At 36.0% G+C, this 21,072-nt stretch overlaps 6 protein-coding genes across 14 annotated transcripts; 3 read left to right on the forward strand and 3 right to left on the reverse strand.

Annotated features, from left to right (window-relative positions):
• The first annotated feature begins 5,613 nt into the window (after positions 1 to 5,613).
• On the forward strand, positions 5,614 to 13,124 carry LOC109596975 (nuclear autoantigenic sperm protein). 6 transcript variants are annotated; one of them, XM_020012590.2, is made up of 4 exons: positions 5,614 to 5,753; positions 11,331 to 11,788; positions 11,848 to 12,270; positions 12,665 to 12,887. In XM_020012590.2, the coding sequence occupies exons 2-4, from the start codon at positions 11,339 to 11,341 to the stop codon at positions 12,827 to 12,829; spliced, it is 1,038 nt and encodes a 345-aa protein (XP_019868149.2). In that variant the 5' UTR covers positions 5,614 to 5,753; positions 11,331 to 11,338; the 3' UTR covers positions 12,830 to 12,887. The 6 variants fall into 6 exon arrangements, with proteins under 6 accessions (XP_019868149.2, XP_019868150.2, XP_019868151.2 ...); XM_020012591.2 differs by lacking the exon at positions 5,614 to 5,753 and adding an exon at positions 10,893 to 11,026; XM_020012592.2 differs by lacking the exon at positions 5,614 to 5,753 and adding an exon at positions 11,012 to 11,032.
• Positions 5,780 to 10,872, reverse strand: LOC109596977 (uncharacterized). 4 transcript variants are annotated; one of them, XM_049961759.1, is made up of 6 exons: positions 10,510 to 10,784; positions 9,467 to 10,079; positions 9,266 to 9,385; positions 8,970 to 8,993; positions 8,277 to 8,414; positions 5,780 to 6,564 (listed from the first exon to the last, which is right to left on the reverse strand). In XM_049961759.1, the coding sequence occupies exons 2-6, from the start codon at positions 9,795 to 9,797 to the stop codon at positions 6,290 to 6,292; spliced, it is 888 nt and encodes a 295-aa protein (XP_049817716.1). In that variant the 5' UTR covers positions 9,798 to 10,079; positions 10,510 to 10,784; the 3' UTR covers positions 5,780 to 6,289. The 4 variants fall into 4 exon arrangements, with proteins under 4 accessions (XP_049817716.1, XP_019868155.1, XP_049817718.1 ...); XM_020012596.2 differs by lacking the exon at positions 8,970 to 8,993; XM_049961761.1 differs by lacking the exons at positions 8,277 to 8,414; positions 8,970 to 8,993 and having other exon boundaries at positions 10,510 to 10,872.
• A 116-nt stretch (positions 13,125 to 13,240) lies between the features above and the next one.
• Positions 13,241 to 13,906, forward strand: LOC109596935 (uncharacterized). The gene is made up of 3 exons (XM_020012536.2): positions 13,241 to 13,379; positions 13,431 to 13,607; positions 13,656 to 13,906. The coding sequence occupies exons 1-3, from the start codon at positions 13,248 to 13,250 to the stop codon at positions 13,854 to 13,856; spliced, it is 510 nt and encodes a 169-aa protein (XP_019868095.1). The 5' UTR covers positions 13,241 to 13,247; the 3' UTR covers positions 13,857 to 13,906.
• Positions 13,902 to 16,603, reverse strand: LOC109596934 (sorting nexin-8-like). Its single transcript, XM_020012535.2, has 8 exons — positions 16,448 to 16,603; positions 16,095 to 16,215; positions 15,774 to 16,031; positions 15,434 to 15,704; positions 15,139 to 15,376; positions 14,619 to 15,080; positions 14,372 to 14,560; positions 13,902 to 14,313 (listed from the first exon to the last, which is right to left on the reverse strand). Exons 2-8 carry the CDS (start codon positions 16,114 to 16,116, stop codon positions 14,251 to 14,253), a joined length of 1,503 nt encoding a protein of 500 aa, XP_019868094.1. The 5' UTR covers positions 16,117 to 16,215; positions 16,448 to 16,603; the 3' UTR covers positions 13,902 to 14,250.
• An 885-nt stretch (positions 16,604 to 17,488) lies between these two features.
• On the forward strand, positions 17,489 to 18,389 carry LOC109596925 (UPF0193 protein EVG1). Its single transcript, XM_020012527.2, has 2 exons — positions 17,489 to 18,070; positions 18,132 to 18,389. The coding sequence occupies exons 1-2, from the start codon at positions 17,623 to 17,625 to the stop codon at positions 18,275 to 18,277; spliced, it is 594 nt and encodes a 197-aa protein (XP_019868086.2). The 5' UTR covers positions 17,489 to 17,622; the 3' UTR covers positions 18,278 to 18,389.
• Positions 18,379 to 20,555, reverse strand: LOC109596924 (eukaryotic translation initiation factor 3 subunit D). The gene is made up of 4 exons (XM_020012526.2): positions 20,270 to 20,555; positions 19,786 to 20,048; positions 19,069 to 19,722; positions 18,379 to 19,008 (listed from the first exon to the last, which is right to left on the reverse strand). Exons 1-4 carry the CDS (start codon positions 20,466 to 20,468, stop codon positions 18,442 to 18,444), a joined length of 1,683 nt encoding a protein of 560 aa, XP_019868085.1. The 5' UTR covers positions 20,469 to 20,555; the 3' UTR covers positions 18,379 to 18,441.
• Between the last annotated feature and the right edge of the window lie 517 nt (positions 20,556 to 21,072).

Genomic DNA, 21,072 nt, shown 5'->3' on the forward strand with positions numbered 1-21,072 from the left:
AACATACCGGGGTTGTTGAATGGAGAGATGGTGACGAAATTACACATTACTGAAGATGATGTTGCAATGTGGGGGAAAACAAATTGAAAATGGCAAGAAAAAAGTTGAAATGACTCAATTTTAATAGTTCGTAAGTTGTCTACTAAACCTCCCGCACGTCGTTCACGATTTTCAGACGTCGCCCCACACCAAACGAACGCTCTGTCTACATAAACAGATTGTTTGATCGATTTATAAGATAAAAGTGCTACATATTACTTCAATAATGATGATGATTGACGATACCGTCGGTACATTTTTATTTAAGAAAATAGGCTCAGTAGGATTCTTAATATAAAAATTAGAGTTTACAGCCATTTTGCCTTTCATATCCCACTATGATTTTCTGGCTGTCTAATCACGAAAATCACATAATTTTTTTATGGAGCCTTTTTGAAAGATAAATCTTTTTATTTTTAATTTTCGTCGAGTTGTACCTACACTTTTAGTGTAACTATGTAGTTGACTGATTTGGCTAAACAATATAAATGAACATTTCATTTATATAGTTTTGAGACTGGTGCATTTATACATTAATACAGGAGTGTACAATCTTTTAACAAAAATAAAAAAACAACCGTAAACTGCAAAAAAATTAATATAGTTACTCACTAATATATATTATATATTGAAAAAAAAATTAACTATGCTTTAATATTTGTAATATATTATGTAATTTTTTACTTCACCACCACTCAAGATTTAGATCAGTATGTTTCTCTTTTCTAAACCTACTGTTTATTATATTCCCAGTAACATGTGGATTCGAACGCCGAAATTTCTTTCATTTTATATTATCGATTTTCATCATGCCCAAAATTTACGTGATGAAGCATTTAAAGAAAAAAACATTAACGGAGTTGATTTTTTGCGGCTGTATGGAAAGTGGAGAGATATTGCATCGCTGCCAGGGTAGAATGGTTATCTTGAATAGCTCACTAAAAATAACAAGAACTTTTCAACATCTCAAGTTAATCCTACCAGTCACGTAGACACTATTTACACAACTTTACATTGTGTTCTCCATATTGCTAAGTCGCATGGTCAAAAAACGTGTGTGATTACTTGTGATCAACCCCTCTACTCTAAAGCACGTGAATTTCATATGCTGATGTCTTTTCTTGGAAGCATAGGGTACATAATGGGCGGAAGTAGACTCAAGGAAGCTCTTGGTGAAATATATGCAAAGAATTCCGTTGACAAATTGCTCAGTGGTCACACTTACTCGAGAAGCATCAGAGGCCGTACATTATTACAACTTGCATTAACAATGATAATTTTTGAAGATATGAACATTGAAGGTGGTACTTTGGATCAGATAATACAGCAAATAACTTCTCGAGATGTTTCCTACGAAAACATGGAAAGGTGTATAGGCAATAATTTATAAACTTTATACTACGTATTTTCGATCGAGACTACCAGTTCACCTCAAATGATATTGTAGCCGCGCGCTCTCTGCCCTCTATCTCGACAACAGTTCGACATATGAAAATATTTTTAAAACAAAACTTGTAGAGAATTTAATTCTCTACAATATTGATATGATACATATGATCGATTTTTGAGACTTTTGACCTCTGATTTGCGGTCATCCTATTGTGTGTGAATTTTGAGACAAATTTTGGGATGTCAAAAGTTTATACGAGTTTATAGCTGGGTAGCTAGATTTCCTAAGTCCCTATAATGATTGGACTAGAAATTTACTCTCTTTTTTTAAAAGCGACTTTAACGACCAAATCTGAAAATAAAAATATTGTTAACTGTAACAATAAATGTTTTAAATCAAACACTTTTCTAGACGGTAAATTAAGCACGTATTATGCAATTCTCTTGCTTGAAGAATGCGCAGGGGAGGCATAACGGAAAACTTAACTTTAAAGACAAATTGTTGCAGGATATTGGTTTCGCTCGATTTTTATTGCAAAACTTGCTGAGGTGAACTTACAAGGTCAAATAATTGCGGCAAGAAAATTTGCGGGCTGTAAAACAGGCTTTACCGGACTGGGGGTGGCGAACTAAAAGTACCTTGATTAAACCTAAAAATTTATATACCATTTAACATATTATTTGTGATGCTAATCTGCAATGAGAACACATTCACAGCGTTGGATAGGCAACGAATTATTGCAAAGACGAGTAAAACAAAAAAAGTTGAAAATAGAAAATACAGATACTAAGTTCACTAAAATTTACATTTCCATCACATTTTTACACGGAACATAGCTACTAAATACAGCAAAATCAGAAAAAAGTTTAAAATTTTATAACTAATATTTAAATTAATATATTAATATTAATCACATTTAAATTTTTACCTTCGTCAATTTTAAATCTATTACGCGGAGAAATAAATCACAATGCTTCATCTGTTGGATGTATAAAACTAGTGTGGTATTTTGCTACCAAAATTTGCTAAAATACAATTGCAACGCAAGGGCGTAGTGCATTTAATTAAATTTTTTAAGACAAGGTTTCGTTCAAGTAACGGAATTTGTCAGGATCCATCGGCAATAACCAACGAAACGGTCGCCGATGCAATTCGGAAATGGACATGTGGACCGGTGCAACGCCCTTGATTCGTAGACTACTTGCAGTTTTTAGCGGTATAGCCGGGTGGATGTGGTGATCAGAAGGCATTACCAACTTCTCAATGGCGGCCTGGGCTGAACATAACGTGGCTTATAAATGATTATACGATATGTGTATGCCCCCTTAATGAATTCCGGTTGGAAACTGATTCTACTGTAGGTCCCTTGATCTCATATTTCTAGGCCTGGAGAGTAACTTTGGCACATTATTTAGATATTATTAGATGAATATTTTCATAATTGTTTTTTAATTACGTAAAAATCAAATTAACTTTACGGAAGCGTTATTCCAAAATAAAACAAAATACTCTCAATTTAAAAATGTATCTGTGGAGACCTACCGATGTTCATTATCGGACTAACGCTGAGCAACATGCTGAAGAGAGTCATTCAGACGGCAACTCTCGCGTATTGAAGACCGTGCTATAGTTAGTGTTGTTATTTAATTATTATATTTTTATATGATATGCATTATTGTTATTTGAATAAACAAGTTTTGGTTACCAAAGTACCAGAGTATTATTTACTGGGATTACCAGGGTACAAGTGGCGACGAGGATTTTATTCGAACCAAGGTAATAGTAAATCTCAATAAAAAGTCAATCAAAGTGACTATAAGTCAAAAGAAAAGGCCAGGAAGAAAGGGCAAAGAACCTCAAAACGAGCGGCTACAGGCCGGAAAATAAGTACAGAGTAAGTAATAAGTGGCTATAGGCCAGGAATACGAATGGGGAAAGCTCCGAAATATATAAAAAAAAGACACAATCTCGAACGTGGAAAGCAAAATAAATAATAATAATGACGATAATAGATGGAATTAAGCCATTCTTATGCGACAACATTGACGTTCATTAAAGTTATACCTAGAATCGGAAGAAATAAAAACTCCTTCTAAACGAAGAAGTAAATTACTACATGTGGGCGGAGCACAGATGCAAGAAGTAGTAATATGGAAGTGTCCCAGCCGAAAAAATGTCACAAATGTGCTAAAATAAGGCATTTTGCTGCATGTTGTAGATCTAGAAAATCAATTAAAAAAGAAAATGAACAAAATGAAAACGGGTCGACAAGAGTAAATCGACGACGCACAACGAAGGAAGTTCAAACATGGAGGATGTAAAAATTATTTGTTCAGTAGGAGGAATTCCAATAAAATTACTTATTGATTCTGGATTAAAGGTGAACATCTTAAATAGTAACGATTGAGAGATTTTAACACAAAAAAGCATGCAACGACATGGAATGTTTCATCAGAATCAAATGATATATTAAAACCATATGCTTCTGGAGAGCCACTACAAATTGAAACTAGATTCCAGACCACGATCTGCATTACAGGTTGTCAAGAAAGATAATGATGAAGAAGCTAAAGACAGCGATATTATTAATAAATATAAAGGAAAAAAAGGGGAAGATCAATCAAGGAAGGCAAAAGAAAGCGTGATAAAAGTAGGTGACAAGGTACTACTAGAGAATTTAATTATGCCAAATAAATTGGTAAGCAAATTTGGAAAGGAGGAACATGAAGTTACCAAAGGAGAAGGAAATGAATTAACGTTATCAAAGGACGCAAAGGCCTATAGACGACATGTGACTCATATTAAGAAACCAACTCCACAAGAAAACCCAACCGATTCTGAAGTTAGACTCAATCAAACATTGACCAGCGGAGCAGTTGAGATATTCACCAGTCACCCTGAAGAAACCGGGTCCTCCGAAAAAGAGATCAGGACCCCCGAAGAAGAAACTTCAAAGGTTACTCCTCTGAAACTGAAAAATGGAGGGAATGTGGAGACCTATCGATAATGAATGATGACCTAACGCTGAGCTATCTAACATGCTGAAGGCGAATCATTCAGACGGTAACTCTCTCATAGGTGAAGACCGTGTTATAGTTTTAAAATTGATTTGTCGAAGTTTTGAAAATTGTTTTTTCTTTAATATTATCAAGTAAGTTTCCAAAATCTTTTAAGAATTTTAGTTTAATTTTAAAGTGAAGAGTTTGCACAAAATACGACGTATTTGTATGTATGACGTATGAATATGATAAATATAAAATTAACTAAAAAAATCGTTCCATTGTGGCCTATTTCAGATATAAAGAGCCCTATAACTTTTTTTTTATTTATAAGTTGATTTTAATGAATAATCTTCGAACCCACAGTTTAGATCCGTGCTCCTTCTTTCCGTCTAAGCTTAATCACCACCAAAATATAATCAGGGAAATCATTATATTAAACTTACGGGTCTAACGTATCTTTCTATATATACCGGAGTTTTCAATAAATATTTCAAAAACAGACATGTTTTTTACGGGAAACGCTAATACGAGCTATTATATTTGCAACTCTGCACTATTACAGCGTATATGCACGGACTGCCACAGACAGAAATACGAACATTCGGAAAGATAATCTATACAAGCAACATAGATTTGAGCGTAATAGTAAAAATATAGATTTCTTTTAGAAATTTATAAAGTAATTTTGGTACGCTTGCATAACACAACAAACGCGTTCCACATAAATAATATTCATACGAGCCTAATGCTATATAATAACCGTGACGTGTAATATGGTAATTATTAGTATGTTTTATGTAGAAAAATAAAACGCTTTTCGCTTAACACCATTGACATCCGAATTACCATAGAAAAATATAAAAGATATTTTCTATATGTCTCAAATTGAAATTTCAAAACTAGTGCTAATGACTAAAGATACATGCGCCATCTATCTACAAGTGATTTGTTTACATCCAAACACAACACACATCTTTAATACATTGGTTTTTAGAAATGTTATTTTAGATTATGTTTTAAGTTAACATCTAAATTATTTAATTATTATTAACTTGAACAAAGTATCAACTTTTTGTAAAAATAAATTTTCCCGCATTTTTTCGAATATTTGGATCTTGATTGGTGGAAAAATTGGCGGTCATTTTTACAAGTTCGTTATTGACAGTGTCAATTTGACACATAACTGCATTGCATGATACTGTCTTCTAACCACAGTGTCACGTTCATTTTGTTTTTGTAAGCCGCTGACATCACACGCCGGCACGCACGGTCAAAAAACCTATAGTGTCTCTACACATAAACATTTTTAAAGGATAAACAAGGTAAGTGGCAATAAATAAAAGTAAGGTTAGACTTTTACAATAGTTTATTGATTGCAAAAAATATATACACATACGCTCAAGCCAAAAATCAGCAGCAATGGTATACATATAAAATATTAAGTTTTATCGTCTATATTATTTTAAAAAGGCATAGTTCGCAATTTGCTCCCAGTTTAAAAAACTGAACCGGTGAAATCAGTTCGTGCTTTATTAATTTTCATGTTTTTTTCGCTTTCTAAGGCTCAATGAATTAATATGGACGGCAATTCTACTATCATATAAACAAAGATGCGTTATGTAAAGTAGTAGTAATTCAGCCTTATATTTTAAAATGAAATTTAGTGATTGGAACAAGTTGTGCTTTTGTGTTTGTTCTCTTAACACACAGCTATCAACAAAGCAATTTTATTAGTTTGATTTTCATACGTTTTGTGTGATTTTATGATGTGGGTTTTGAATTAGTTGAATGAATGAAGACATCGTTTTTTGTGCTTAGATTTTTGGATCATGATCAACAGATATTAATAAAATTTCCATCAGTGAATCATGCTAGAAATAGGATTGAATCGCATGATCTTACTGAGTAAAATCCATAACACGGACGTCATAACGCATAGCATGACGCCGCCCCAACCTAGGTCTAGAGACCACGAGGTGGTGAAAACACGAGCGGCCAACAAGTCGTGCACGCCTCTGCCCCCGTGTGGACTGACGACACCGTCCACCGTACCATCGAAGCCCTCCTCCGTTTGCGGACGACTGTGTAGTCGTTTGAAGTGAATTATTGTCAGGGTGAATAGTGCAAATGATGCTGGAAAACAAAACGAAAATATAGGAACACATATAATACATACATAAAATGCGTGCACTCAATATATATACAGTCGACTCTCGTTAAGTCTAAACTATAGCGATAGAACGTCTTAAAATTATAGATGAGTTTTACGTTGGACAATGTAGGAGGACTGTTGTGGACAGTGCAATTGTCTTTTGTCGTTTCATGTTCCCATTAACTGTTAAAAGCCAATTGTTAAAAAGTTCTGTCGTCATCTAAGCTTTTTTGTTAGCACGACAATCATTAGGAAACGATTTCACTCTTTTGAAACATTGCAGTTTCATTGCTTTTCTTATCACTAAGAGTTTAAGTTTTTCCGATCCGTTCATATTTACTGCAATTAAAACTGTCAACCTCTCTTTACTATGTTTTCCCCATGATATTTTTCATCTTTAAAAATAAGCGTCTTGTCCGGTAAACATTTGAAAAATAGGCCAGTTTCATCAGTAGCAGCAAGTAGCAGTGCATCATTAACACTTTCACTTTCCCCACAAACTTTTTATAACACAACTCCATTTCTCTTTTCTCTCACTTTTCGCAAAGTTTTTGATGCTTAGAGTAGACGCGAACTCTATTGCTTTTTCCTTTAACAAGTTTCCGCTTCCGACACTTTTTGTCCTCTACACTGTCTTAGCCAAATGACCAGGCTCTTTCAGACGAGGAAATTCACATTTAGTTCTTTTCCGTACTCCAGCAGTTTGAGCAGCATAAATTTTCTCGTTGTGCTTTATTGAGTAAGTAGTTGAGAGAGTACTCAGAGGAATCTTAAATTCTTTTGCAACATCACTTCTCTCACCTCCCTATACTTTTTAGATTAACTTCTTCTTTTCAGCAATCGTCAACCATTTATACTTTTTGGGACTCATAACTGACACAAACTTTTATTTAATCTGTATACAACCAACGAAAGTGGTTAACTAAACAAACCAATTCGTAAAAAAGTGTGTGTCAAACTAATCATTTCAAAAACAAAGACTCGTGCAAGATGATACAACTTGTCTCTCTCTTTTTTTCTGCAACTTTGAATTGTCCAGTGTTTGACGTCGATGAGTTAGAATTAACGCATAGTTTTGTTACGTACCGATGATTTCTTCATTCTAATTACCGAGTGCATAAAAATGTATTGATTTGTGATAACTTTGAATTATAGAGAGGTTGGAATTATCGAAGGTTTGAATTAACAAGAGACGGCATATACAGTGCGAAAAATGCTCTTCGTGTCTGGATGTTGTAAGAGATGGATGCACGACAAAGAGAGAAAAATTTTGCCCGGTAGTAGGAACCCCCACTCTCAGAGAAAATGCGCCGTGCTAGTGCGCGCTTGCGCACAATATAAATTAATATTTGCGAATGCATTTTGTAACTCTCCATATGCGATATTAAAAACAAAAATAAGTATTCTAAAAATAAAGTTCTTTTTTCAAAATAAAAATGTATCCCAAAAATTAAATAAAATAAATAAATGCATAAGTAAAAAACTAAAAACAATTAAATAAAGTGTTCAAAGACACCGACTCGTCTGCGGAGACGAACCGCATGCTAAACGCAGCAAAACCAAATGATCCCCTCCAGTCAGTCCGGCCCGATTGATGTTCCGTCTTAATACGCGAGTAGACACGTTCATCATTTTTGATACTATATATATATATATATATATATATATATATATATATATATATATATATTACCTGCGAGTAAATACATGACTCCAGTGACTAAAACTGCGCTGATCTGATGTTGAAAGACTCCAAAGGCACCCACAAGCGCAGCACTTCCCAATATTATCAAGCAGACGAGGGCGCACGAAATCGATAAGTTTTGCATTCCTGTAAAACACACTTTTTCATATACATTATTCGTGATTATATTTTAATTGTCCGTTACATCTAAATTTCTTGTGTTCCTGTTGTTATATTTAAATGAGTAATGCATCAGACTCGATTGGAACACTTGTTTACAGGTTTTGACTATATTTTATTTTCTCATTGTTTTATAACTTCCTTCCTTTCTTTACCTCCCACGTATACAAGTTGGAAGCCCTTTTTTAATACTCTTTTCAATTTAATATATGAAAATGATAAGAAAATAAATTTTAACATTAACATAATTTAAAATATAATCGGACAATTATGTGTCCATATATTCTCATGACATGTTCTCATGATGTTTTTTTCGTGTAAACTAGTGGAATATTTTTCTCTTTAATTAAATGCATCTTTGTGTGTTTCTGTCTTGTGTATGAGTGCATAAAACCCATGCGTTTCTGTGTGTTCTTTATCATATGTATGGATGAATGTGCGGACGACAACAATTGGAGTGCCGCTTTCGTGTCGAACCAGAAAACGACAACATCCACACTTTATTTTGATAATATTACTTACTGTTGTTCATCACGAAGCTAGGACCTAAAGAAAATTGCTTTACAGTTTTATTTTACGTTCATCCAAAAGTGAAACGTTGGAATCCAATAACAGAAAATGAACACGTTATATATTGGAGGGGGAGAGGATTTCGTGAACGAGTTTAGTTTTGAGCTGGGAAAAAGTGTCTTCGAAATGTTAAAAATTGATATCCAACGTCTCACTTAACTTGCTCGATTTATTTAGAGGTAGGAAAAAGTGCAGTCGAATTACTCATCGTAATACACATTTGTTAAGTGACATTTAAACGAACTTACTGTGTTGCCAGTCGGCCCGCGGTTCGTAACCTTTGATACCATCTATTCCGCCAGAGAGATAATTAACGCAGGGTTGAACAGATGGGAAACCCATGCGGCCTAACAAACCGATTTCCTCGTCTGAAAATTGAATAGTAAAGCTATTGTTTGCCTGATATAATCACAAATAATAAATTTAAAATAATAAAATTTAAAACTTACCTGTGAGACTGACGCATAATGTCCATATTCCACCGTGCATCGGCACCAAGAACGCGACAGTTTTATCTCTTAGATCGTTCGTGGAGATCCTCGCCACCGTTCTATCCAACAGCCATTGCAGTCGCACCGTACCATTCGAGAGCACCTCCAAATAGTGCCGGTCCCAAGTTACCTCCTCCCAATGGTCGGTCATAATGGCCGCGCACAGCATCCCCGTGGCGCACGTGGTCAGCACGAGCGTGCCCAAAAGGAAGAAAACACTCGGATGGACGCTGCAGTTCCAGGCGGCCGTAGCAGGAACGGTGCCACCCCCGCCTTCGTCGTCGTCCATGAGGAGGGCGTCGTCGTTGCAGTCGACCACCAGCAAGTCGTAGTCGTGGTGCTGCGGATAGTACTGGTGGTGGAGGGTGTATTGAGAGTGATGTTGGTGGTGGTGCTGGTGGTTGGTTTGACGGTGGAAGTGCAGATGGTGCTTCAGCTTGACGGCGACGTCGGCCAACGCGGCGGACGCCAGGTTACCTCAATTTTTGGCCGACAACCGACAAGTTGTCCTTCTTGCCCTTTCTTATGTTGGGTTGTCCACATTCAATTTTTTCTTACGAAATTCTTTGCTCTGAAATTCGCAAAAGAAAAAAATATTTGTATAAATATATTTTAATAATGGCAGGCAACAGAGATTCCCAGATTATTATTGGAATGGATTATTATCTGAAATGGAAAAAACGATTTTCTCAACCTATGAGGATTCAAGGTCGCAAACATTCTACTACGTACCGTTCACCACCGTGTCAGGTGGTGAACGGTTCTTAAATTCCTCAAATTTAATTTATGGGATTGTTCATCGTATTTTCTTAGTATTTTCAGAAAACAATTAACAACAAAGAATTTATTAAAAAGATAAATCAAATCGTAAATACAAAAAAAGAAAAAATATAAAAATAGTATGTGCATTTGTGTGAAACAGTGACCCACATTATTCACCCCTAAATGTGTACCGAATTTGACGTCACATATTCTTACAGTCACTGCAAGGGTTATCTTACCTCGACAATTGCACTGCAAAACACAAATCAAAAAATAATCTTTTACAAATTATCAATATTAATTATATAGGCACTGCAAATCAATTCGAGAGGTCGCGAGTCACGTAAAATGCAGAACGCACCCTTAACTAAGACAATTAATTACGATAATTGACGGAGGCTAGATTTGTCGATTCGGTTACATCGGATTTCGGTTAAGACGTTTGTGGCGATCGGTGTTTAGTCTCGTTATACGTGTGGGTCACATTTTTACGCGATGACCCGCACACCGCGATGCTCGACGCCAGACTGGCGCGTTGCGTCGCCGCCGTTCTCAACTAAACCGAAGGGCAACGTCGCGACGTCCTTTATATGTGTGTGTGTGTGTGTGTGCATCGACATCGTAATTTCTCTGTAACCGAAATGTGATGTGAAAGATTTTGTTGCGCCGGTTGTGTTCAGCACTATACATTCAATATCAATCGACAAAAAACTACGACGTATCATATTTAAATTTGCCTGTAAAAACGTCAACTGGGTACGGGTATGACCCAGTTGATTTTTTTTCTTTCCGTCACTCACACTAATTTCATATTTCATATTTATCGATTGTTCAGTCGGTGTGCCGTGTCGTGGCATATGAAATTGTGTTATTGTATTTTGTTATTGTTTACCAAGTTACAATCTTGCGGCGCATCTAATCCAGGTCCATTGTTGGTTATTTTTTAAAGCGCATGTTCCGTGAAAATTGCACGTTTTAATTAAACACGTTCATAAAAGAATGTTTTGTGATTTCTACGATAGTTTTATGAATATTGATTTTTGATGTTTCGTTTGTTTAGTCAGAACAATGGCCGACGTTAGTGTTGACCTGACCAACAAGAACAGCACAGAACTGGTGGCGCAGGGAATTCGAGCCTACATACTTCAAAACTACAGTGTCGCCGTCCAAGCATTGAGTCGTGCCACCGAACTACTCGTCCAAGAACACACCGACGACCTACACGAATCTCTCGCCGAGGTCTACCTTTATTATGGAAAATCTCTGCTCGCATTGGCGAGAAGCGAGTCTGATGCCCTCGGCGATGCCGTGCCCAAAAACGAACAGGACGGTGACGATGATGACACCGAAGGCGGTGATGAGGAACTCGAAAAAGAAGGAGAGGACGGAAATGAACAGTTGGAGAATGGAGAGAACGAGAAAAAGGATGAGGATGTGAGAGTTGAAGAGAACGGTGTTGCTGGGCCGTCGGGAGACAACGAAGATGAAAAGACTGACGAGGAACCAACAGACTTGCAGGTAACGGATTTTGCAATTTTCTACATTCACATATTAAACTCGCATTATGCTTTATGCAGGTCGCGTGGGAAGTTTTAGAATTAGCTAAGAAAATTTTCGAAAGAAAAGGTGAAGATGGTAAAAAGTTTTTGGCAGATACACTGATAGTTTTGGGTGAGATATCATTGGAAAGCGAGAATTTCGAATCGGCGGTAAACGATATGAAACAGGGTCTGGAAATTCAGAAGGCCATTTATTCATCAGACAGTCGTACCATTGCGGAATCATTCTACAAATTGGGAATAACCTATGCAACCAACACACAAATTGAAGAAGCTGTTGATTGCTTCAAAAAATCGTTGGACTATTTAAATAACAGAATTAACGTTTTGGAAAAGGCAGAGGATAAAAAGGATTCGGTCCAGGAAGAAATTGATGAGATTAAAGGATTGATTCCAGATATCGAAGAAAAGATCGCAGATATGAAAAATTATAAAGAAGAGGTAAATGTAATATTTACATACTCTATTTCATATTTTTGTTGGACTAATTGAAATAAATTCGGGTATAACTGCTGTTGTGGTTATTGTTGTTAATGTTATTTGTTTGGGGTGTAGAATGTAGAGAGTTGTTGAAGTTGTCGTTGGTGTCGTTCTTATCGTTGTTTTGTCAATTTCAGGACAAGTGTTGCGATGGTCACGCCAAATCTATTTTGAACCGATTCGAATGTTTGCGCATTCATTTAAATACCCAGGAATAAATTACTGTTGAAACTTTTTATATATTTTTATTATAAATAAATAAAATTTATACCGGATTTATTTTGATTATTTCATCAATTTTTGGGAGTTTGGATGTGGGTCATTATTTCAATGGGAAAAATCATTCCAATTTCAGGCTATTAAAAATCTGAGCGCAGCACTCAGCGACCCAAAGATTGAAGAAGGAACTTCAAGTTCTAGTTCGAAACAAGTCTCCGACATTTCGCATTTGGTGCGTCGCAAAAGGAAACCCGAAGATATGGAAAATGACGCGTGTCCTGCAAAAAAACCAAATGTTTAATTATTATTCGTTATATCAATTTGATTTTAAAAATAAATATTTAGTATGATTGCTGGCAGATTTTTGTACAATTTTTAATTTTATTTCAGACCTACAAAAATTTGGCCGAACTTTTATTTTCGACTCAATTAGAAGACACCAAGTCGTCAGCGAATCAAGTCAACGATATTTCGCATCTGGTTAAACGAAAACCGAAAGAAAATTAATTTTCATTATTCGCTTTATTATTTATTTAAATAAAATTATGTACCGTATTATTTCATAAAAATCCTGTTATTATAAACGAATATTTTTTAATATATGTACTGCCTTAAAATTAAATTATTTTCAAATAAAAATCGTATTACTTATGAAATCAACGTCATTTCGTGCGATTTGAATATTATATCATTGTCAAAATTCATACGTACGTATAAACATGAAACTGCCATTCCACACCGTTTTAGGCCCAATGCTGAAGACCAATATCAAACCGATCAAAAGTCTATGTCGATACCCTCTTTTGAGATTCTCGCCCATTTACGTCGGATGTTTAGGAATCGTCGGACTCGTAAGATCCCTTCGTCCACTAATTAATAATTTTCAATGATATTTATTGTAGATTTTGAGCGTTTTTGATATTATCAGAATTATTCACTGTGGTCCGATTTTGCCAGGTTACTTGCGTAGGAGTAAAATTGGAACGCTCATCACTCCACAAATGGAACGGGATTTTAAATTAATCTGTCTTGTCTGGTCCTTTGAATACTACTCACTTTTGCTCATCGGACTGCTAACTGTTAGTATATACATATTCGAAATTTAAAGTAAAATCGATTTTTTTTAGCAAAATCCAATATTTTTTCTCCCGTTTTTGATATTATACGCGGCGATAGTGTTACTAGAGTTGGCGATTTTCGCGATGAGAATCTTGTGCGACGGAATCTGTTTCTCGAAAACCACTCTGATCATGTCGGTGTTCATGATATTCAACTGGTTTTCAGTTTTTTGTACTTTTTTCCAATCTATGACCAGATGCGATTTATAAGAAAACCATCTGTATTATGTAACAATAATTCATTAAATTGTGACACTCTTTTTTAAAGATTTATTGGAAAAATAACTGGATGTATACACACAATATAAAAATTAGTATATAATAAAATTTTTTGAAATAATTTCATCACAATGGAAGAGATTTATTAACCTTTATAAGGCAAGTATATAAGGTAACTTTTAAAGTTATGTACATATAAAACACTATACAAATTATTATTATTATTATTATTATTATTGCTACGTATGAAATATTAGAAAATAGTTTTTTCAAAGCGTCACAATAGGATGACGCCCCAGAAAAATAGGAGAGTACCGTTACCCTGATTAATTAATTAGGCGATTAGGAAAAAATATTAAATAAATAAATAATAATAAATCCGAAATCACACCGATCCGTTTGCTGAAGTTGTACTGCTCGGCTGGACTTGCGACCAAATACTATTCAACTAAAAAAAAACAAAGATAAAAGAGTTTTCACACAAAACTTATGTCGGTAATTCATACATCTTTATGAGTTTGAATTTTAAGCGCAACCATAGTTTCTAAAATAATCGGAAGAGTTTCTAAATAGGCATAAACCAATTGGGTTTCCATATGGACACAATAAAGGGAAAAATCCGATCGTAATTCCATATTAGTGATTACATTTTCTTGGGTCATCATTTTTGCTTCCAGTTGTTCAACACTTTCTTGCTAAAGTATAAAACATATCTATTAAATAATAATCTAATCATAATGAACGTTAACTTACGTCTGCACCACGAATTACCCCTTGAATCTTTCGTTTTTTCAACGATAACATCTTCGAGAGCGCCGCTTGATGGTCATTAGCTAATCCCCTTTCCAATCTCTCACATAAATCTTTATGAGCGACTAAAATATCTAGTAAAAGTCCTAATCGTTCGCAAACTTTGATCTGTTCCATTTCCGCTTGCAGATCTGCTTTTGCGGGTAGCAGTTTCAAGTCTCTCGACATTAAAGCAAATCCAGATTTCATATTATTCCATTGTTCGCAAAATGAATGATTTTGACCAACATTCGACGTACTTAAAACCCGTAGCTGTTCAGATAAATCTTCAGCATCTCTCGCAAAGTTCAACTGCCTTTCGACGCTTCTTTCAGTAAGTTGTTTTAGTTTTCCGATTACCTGTACCAAAAGACGGACTTTTTCACGGCTTGCGGCTATTTGAGCGCAATCTGCAGGCAACAAGTCCTGAAAAATTTGTGTATTACTAAATTACTACATATCCAAATAGATTATTATAATAAACCTTAGCAGTTGCGGCAATGTCGGAGGTCATGAACTCGTCCGGACATCTTCTAAATATTTCCCTAATTCTGTGTTGAATATCGGGACCTTGATCAGTCAAAAAAAAAGATAAGATTGTGTCCTGGCTTATTGTAGGATGACGACAAACCAACGTTAACCATCTGTGCAATCCTCTGCGTCGCGACTCTAAAAAATGAGCGTCCGAAACGATTTTTTTCGGGGGCAGACATGGTATGAGTCTAAAAAAAATTAACGAAAAAGAAAACAAACAAAAAAAACCAATTAAGAGTCCTTACCTGTATGGAAACCTGTTTAATAAAAGTTCCTGCAAAGCAACGAAATCATTGTATCTTCTTGTCACTTTTCTATTGAATTTCTTAGAGGTAACTATGTATTCTGAGTATTTCAAAAATAACCCTTTTTTTTCTGGGACAAGTTCAATGTTGATAGTGTCTAATTCCACCACATTTGTGTAATTGAAACCGTTGTTCAGTTTGTCTGTTACATGAAGTTTCATCTTTAAATTTTTCACCGGTGTTAGGTCTCCAATGGTTGGTACTGGATATTCTAAAAGCACACAGGAAAACATCTATAAAGCATTCAAACAACATCACCAATTATAATATTATGTTATACCTTTTCCCGAACAGTTATCGAATAATTTATCAGAGAGTTGTTTTCCTTGTTGAGCCCATGCAATTAATGCCAAAGTTTTGTAAAAATGTGTCCTGTTAATGGAACTTTCAGAAGGTCTGATTAGATCTAAAACTTCTTTTAACTGTATGGTTGTCACTTTACATTGCGCCAGTAAACATTGATAAACGTCTTTGTGTAACGGTTCCCCGTTAAACGAACATATTTCGTAGTATTCCCTGTACTGAGCAGGGATAATTCCTAGAAAAAAGGCAACGCAACAAGAATTCACACAGTTTTTAAAAATATTGTCCTCAGCAATACCTGTACAGAAGTCGGTGGTCATTGTTTTTAGAAGTTATTCCATAATAAATTGGCAAGTTTCAAGTCGTATTCGGTGTCGATTTCGAGTGCATATTCGGGTGGCACGTGCACAAATGCACAGCTAGAATACACGTACGGAAGTTAAAATTGTGGGCGGTTTAGGCGGAAACGTACACTTAATTCTAATTGCACCCAAGAGGAAGGATATTTATGTTGTTTTGTGATTGGGATAACCTACAAGTTTTGACGTTCGAACTGTTTGCTGCGTGGCAAACAATAATAGTTGGTAGTTAAAAATAAAAGATTTCTTATGCGGTACATTCCAACTACTGCTAGACATATTTATTACGTACTTGTTACTTTGAAAAGAACCCCTTTCAATCAGTTTCCTGTTGGCAAAGTAAAACATGCCGTTTTCAATGTAATAGTCATCACGATCTTGTCTCCTCGGTCGACTGAATGGGTCGAAATTTACCGCCACAAGCTTTTCAGATTCCACTTTCCATTGCAATTTATGCGACCTTAACAAATTATATTATTTGATACGACTATACAATCATAAATATAATAAATATTAGAAGCAATTATACCTTGTGACTGAAAAAACGCATTCGTAACTGTTGATTTTGCTAAGGGCTTCGGTTAGAAAGGATATTTGTAAAAACGGTGACGTGCACTGTATTAAAGCTATTTTATGGATTTCTGGATGAAATTGCATCCATTCCTGTGTTGCAGAAATTGAGCTTGACGAGTCTGTTGCATAATCTGGAGATCTCCAATGCACATTTACGTTTTCTATATAAACGAGTCATGTAGTGGGTAGGTAATTCCTGTAATAAGTGTACATATTACCAGTAACAGCAGCCTCATATATTCTCTGGTGGTCAGTTGAAACCCAAATTGAAGAAAAGCCACCAATTTTCTTTAGTTTTTGAATGGAATTGTTCAAAAGCGTTGTATTTCCAATTGGCGCAATATTTTTTAATTGTATTCCTTTAGATCCACCTCTGGCTAATATTAAAGCCGCCAAATGTCGATTTACCACAAAAGGATGGCTAAAAGATTACGAATACAAAAATAATAATTCTTGTTATCTACAGCAAAACATATTTTTTATACCTTCTATAATGTTCACAACAGAACACAATCGAGAAAATAGCAACAACACAAACCGACAAAATTATACGCATCGCATCGCATCGCATCGCATCGCATCGCACAAACAACACAAGTTAACACTCACTCCTATTTTGATTATATTAAATCAGTCCCATTATTCTATTAAAATAAAATAAACACGTCCGTATTGATAAATTTATATTACATATATTCAATTATGTTTATGTTAGATATACATAAATCAATATTCAACAATGCCATACGGACGCCCCAAAAAATAGAATTGATCTTAGTTGCGTGTGTTTTGTTTTGTATTTCTCTGGCAACCAAACTAAACTTAGATACCAAATCTAAATAAACGTCAGTCAACTAAAGTTTTATTCGCAATTAGATAAATTACGAGAGAAATATGGAATGGCCGAGCCAAAACGTTCCGCAGGGTGGTTTCCTGCATCCTCGTAAAGTCGATTTTAGTCCCGATACCGCAAAATTCCTCAAGGAACTAATACAGGAGAGCAAACTGTCGATCAGGCAAAAATCTAAATTTGAAAATATGCTGCGCAATGATCAAGTTCGATTTTACAAATCTCCGAAACCGACACGTCGAACTCCCGAAATTACCATCAGACCGGGGAGTCCCAGGAAAAGGTCGATGCAAACCATCTTACAGTCCGGTGCGTATGAACGAGAGAAATTTGTCCCCTTGCATCCGAGGATTGACAGGGAAAAAGAGAAGGAAAAATTGCAGCACATTATGGCGTATAATCAGGAAGTGGCACCGAAACAAGAATGGCCGTTGGACCGAAAATTGAAGAGGGAATCACCACCAGCACCGCAAGTTAATAGATACGACCTGTGTAAGTGTCCATTTTATTCAATTTTATATTATTTGTTTCTGATATATTGTATTGGATGCAGTGGAGCAAGAAATATTGGAAAGACAAGAATGGTTGGAGAAAATGGAGGCATTGGGAATGGGAGACAAATTCAGGCCGATTATTCATCAACAAATTCAGGCAAAATTGAGGGAAATGAACAGATTACAACCAGCTTCTTCGAGATAGATTTCACCATTTACTTATATATTTTTTAACCATTTTTTAATCATTCAGTCACTATTGTGCATATATTTTTTATATTATAAAAGGGAAAATAAAGAAAATAATTTGAAGAAAATTGAGTTATATTTCTGAAGAAAATACGGATTATATATAATGTACGTATAAAACTAACGTTTACTAGTTGCATACGGATACAAGGTTTGGAAGGCAGCAGAATCGGCCGGCACGTCGTCCTCAGACTCCTCTTCACCGTCCGATTCGAAGGTATTATCGGGAATATCGTACAACCTGATCATCGGTTTGTTCGGATCCTTCATGATTAAATATTTGCCATCCTTCTGTTTCATAACGATATCGATGATGCATCTTAAAATGCCCCATGCGTTGTCCATATTCAAATTGATCTGAGTCGCAAATTCATGCGGTTTATACTGCTGCGTTCCAAGAATTACGTGTTTGCTGTTGTCGCGCACGTGAGCACGTGAAACGTAACCAAATTTGATTTGATCTGATCCGGCTAACAATGCTTGAACCGTCCATTTAGCTAATTTGCAGGCGTTGTTGCGAAGTTCGTTTGCTAACACGGCGCCCCTTTGTGTGTCCAACTTTTGACGCCATTCCACTCCGTTCGCGAGTTTCGAGTCCCACTCGTTCAATGCTTTAATCGAGAGAAATTGCAATTCGCCGTTGGGCGACTGGACGACCGCGTCGTGTTCACAACGAGCTACCAAAACCTACAACAGAAATGGAAGGTAAGAAAAATCAGGCACAGAATAAGATAAATCTTATCTTACAATCCCACCGCCAAGATCCCACTTCCTGTACCGATAGGCTACGCTGGCAACTTCTCCTTCCTCTTCCTCGGAAACAAACGGATTCGGGTGATCAAACTTGTAACGCGGTTCCTTTTCGCCGGCTTTCAGAACCTGCTGACTGAAATTATGATTGATGAAAGTGGCCTCCAACGCCAAATTCCTCGGAGAGTTCAAGGAGTTGCCGTCGTCCTGCGGTGGTTCCACCGACGTCTCGTTAACCGTTAAAAGGTCGAATTCGGTGTTATCACGCTTATCGAAGAACAACTTGTCACCGATTTTCTCTATAACAATATCCCACGAATAGTTGGAACGAGTGCAACACATGATTGTGGCCAAAATCGCATCTGTGGCGTAAACGTTGCCTTCAGATTTAGTCAGTTTGCGGATTATTGGATCGTCGGTGGTTGTAACAGTATGGAAAATACGGTTGACAGACTGCAGCGGTTTCTCGTTCTTCACATTGACGCGATCGTAAGTTTTATCATAGTATTCTAGTTCACCGCAACACATAATGTCGTCTCCGTCCTTTATGTTTGGCAAAGAAAGTTTTCCCAGACGAGGAAAGTCCATTTCCTCGATGGTGACCCAATCCGGCCGCACGGTTACAGACGCGTCCCGTATCTTGATCTGGGGCTGTGCAAATCACAAAACACAAACATAAATATTGCTTATAGGAAAATTAAAAACGACACTCACACGTCCTTGTCCCCATTTCTTGACCTGACTCCTTTTGTAGGTATCCCGCGCCTTGACGCCCTTGCCCAATGCCTGCATCGCATTTCCCTGAACATTACCTCTGCCACCGCGGCCTCTTAAGTTCCTCTGATTCGCCCTAAATCTTCCTCTTTGGTATGGTGGCTTTTGCACCCTTGTTGTGTCCACCAAGTGGAATGTGCTTTCATCTTCATCATGGTAATAAGCATATTGGCTGCCAGAACCAAATTGGGAAGCATACTTATCTGAAAATTGAAGTGTACATAGTTAATATTAAGTATGTATACTGTATTGCTTATAATAAAACATAAGCTTACATTAATACATGAAATTTTAGATATGCCTACAAAAATTTTAGATCTTTTATAAGTCAAAAGGTCACCTTACGCTTCCAAAACGAAAAAGATCGCAAAGAAATGATCGAAATGAAAATTTCAAAACATCAATTTTAACTTTTGACACTAACTGGCGTATTTCTTATCCTGGAAAGCGGCCCCGGTCCAGTCGCTGATCTTGCCGAGTCTGTCTCCTTTACTGAACGGCTGGTAAGGCATATCCCTGAACTGCTCGGGCATTTCGCATGGGCCCCATCCCGTGCCGTTGTCCTGGATCACCGGTGTGTAAAAATGGTACACCTCGTCATCTTTCTTCTCGCTGTCGGTCATCTTGTCCTATTATTTTATGGGAAAACAGAAAAACTGGACAATATGTTTCTTTAACGAACAACCGACTTGACGGATGACAACTGAAAGGAAGCGGAAATTGTAAACATTACCAACCTTTATTTATTTGTCCTCAAATTTATGTAATATTACGTCAATGGTCAATTTGACTTAATCTTAATTTAATTATTGCAATTAACATAGACAATGGATATTAATCGACGTAAATAAATTGTTTTATTCACAATCAATGGGATGTTTAATTTCAGAAATTATAGGTTGGCAACAGTTTTCAAAAGGCGGGAATTATACATGTATATTTAATTTTTTAAAAGGCTAAAACATTATTGCAAGTTTTTGACAAGCCTTGAACAGTAACACAGGATACTTCTGTTTTTTTACAAAAAATTATTAAAAAACGTATTTATTGATTATTATTCAAATGACAAATGAAATATTTCTATAGAAGTTTATCCAAAACAGGTTCCTGTTTTAACACAGGCCATTGTTGTAAGTTTAACGCACAAATGTATAGAGGGAGACAGGCATATGATTTCATGAACCAAACAAACACATGTTATAAATACTTTATTGATTTCTTAATACT

The sequence above is a fragment of the Aethina tumida genome, chromosome 1 (genome assembly GCF_024364675.1).
Source record: "Aethina tumida isolate Nest 87 chromosome 1, icAetTumi1.1, whole genome shotgun sequence".
Classification (NCBI taxonomy): Eukaryota; Metazoa; Arthropoda; class Insecta; order Coleoptera; family Nitidulidae; genus Aethina; species Aethina tumida.

Coding starts and splice junctions, on each gene's coding strand:
- LOC109596977 (XM_049961759.1), bottom strand. CDS start 9,797: ATGGACGACGACGAAGGCGGGGGTGGCACCGTTCCTGCTACGGCCGCC. Junction 9,386..9,466: donor ATTATGCGTCAGTCTCACAG/GTAAGTTTTAAA, acceptor TTCAATTTTCAG/ACGAGGAAATCGGTTTGTTA. Junction 8,415..8,969: donor TAGCTTCGTGATGAACAACA/GTAAGTAATATT, acceptor TGTGTTTTACAG/GAATGCAAAACTTATCGATT.
- LOC109596975 (XM_020012588.2), top strand. CDS start 11,128: ATGAAATTGTGTTATTGTATTTTGTTATTGTTTACCAAGTTACAATCT. Junction 11,195..11,330: donor TTGCGGCGCATCTAATCCAG/GTCCATTGTTGG, acceptor TCGTTTGTTTAG/TCAGAACAATGGCCGACGTT. Junction 11,789..11,847: donor AGGAACCAACAGACTTGCAG/GTAACGGATTTT, acceptor TGCTTTATGCAG/GTCGCGTGGGAAGTTTTAGA.
- LOC109596935 (XM_020012536.2), top strand. CDS start 13,248: ATGAAACTGCCATTCCACACCGTTTTAGGCCCAATGCTGAAGACCAAT. Junction 13,380..13,430: donor GTTTAGGAATCGTCGGACTC/GTAAGATCCCTT, acceptor TATTTATTGTAG/ATTTTGAGCGTTTTTGATAT. Junction 13,608..13,655: donor TGCTCATCGGACTGCTAACT/GTTAGTATATAC, acceptor GATTTTTTTTAG/CAAAATCCAATATTTTTTCT.
- LOC109596934 (XM_020012535.2), bottom strand. CDS start 16,116: ATGACCACCGACTTCTGTACAG. Junction 14,561..14,618: donor GGGTAATTCGTGGTGCAGAC/GTAAGTTAACGT, acceptor TTTATACTTTAG/CAAGAAAGTGTTGAACAACT. Junction 14,314..14,371: donor AAATTCAAACTCATAAAGAT/GTATGAATTACC, acceptor GTTTTTTTTTAG/TTGAATAGTATTTGGTCGCA.
- LOC109596925 (XM_020012527.2), top strand. CDS start 17,623: ATGGAATGGCCGAGCCAAAACGTTCCGCAGGGTGGTTTCCTGCATCCT. Junction 18,071..18,131: donor AGTTAATAGATACGACCTGT/GTAAGTGTCCAT, acceptor TATTGGATGCAG/TGGAGCAAGAAATATTGGAA.
- LOC109596924 (XM_020012526.2), bottom strand. CDS start 20,468: ATGACCGACAGCGAGAAGAAAGATGACGAGGTGTACCATTTTTACACA. Junction 20,049..20,269: donor CCAGGATAAGAAATACGCCA/GTTAGTGTCAAA, acceptor TTCAATTTTCAG/ATAAGTATGCTTCCCAATTT. Junction 19,723..19,785: donor AGAAATGGGGACAAGGACGT/GTGAGTGTCGTT, acceptor TGATTTGCACAG/CCCCAGATCAAGATACGGGA.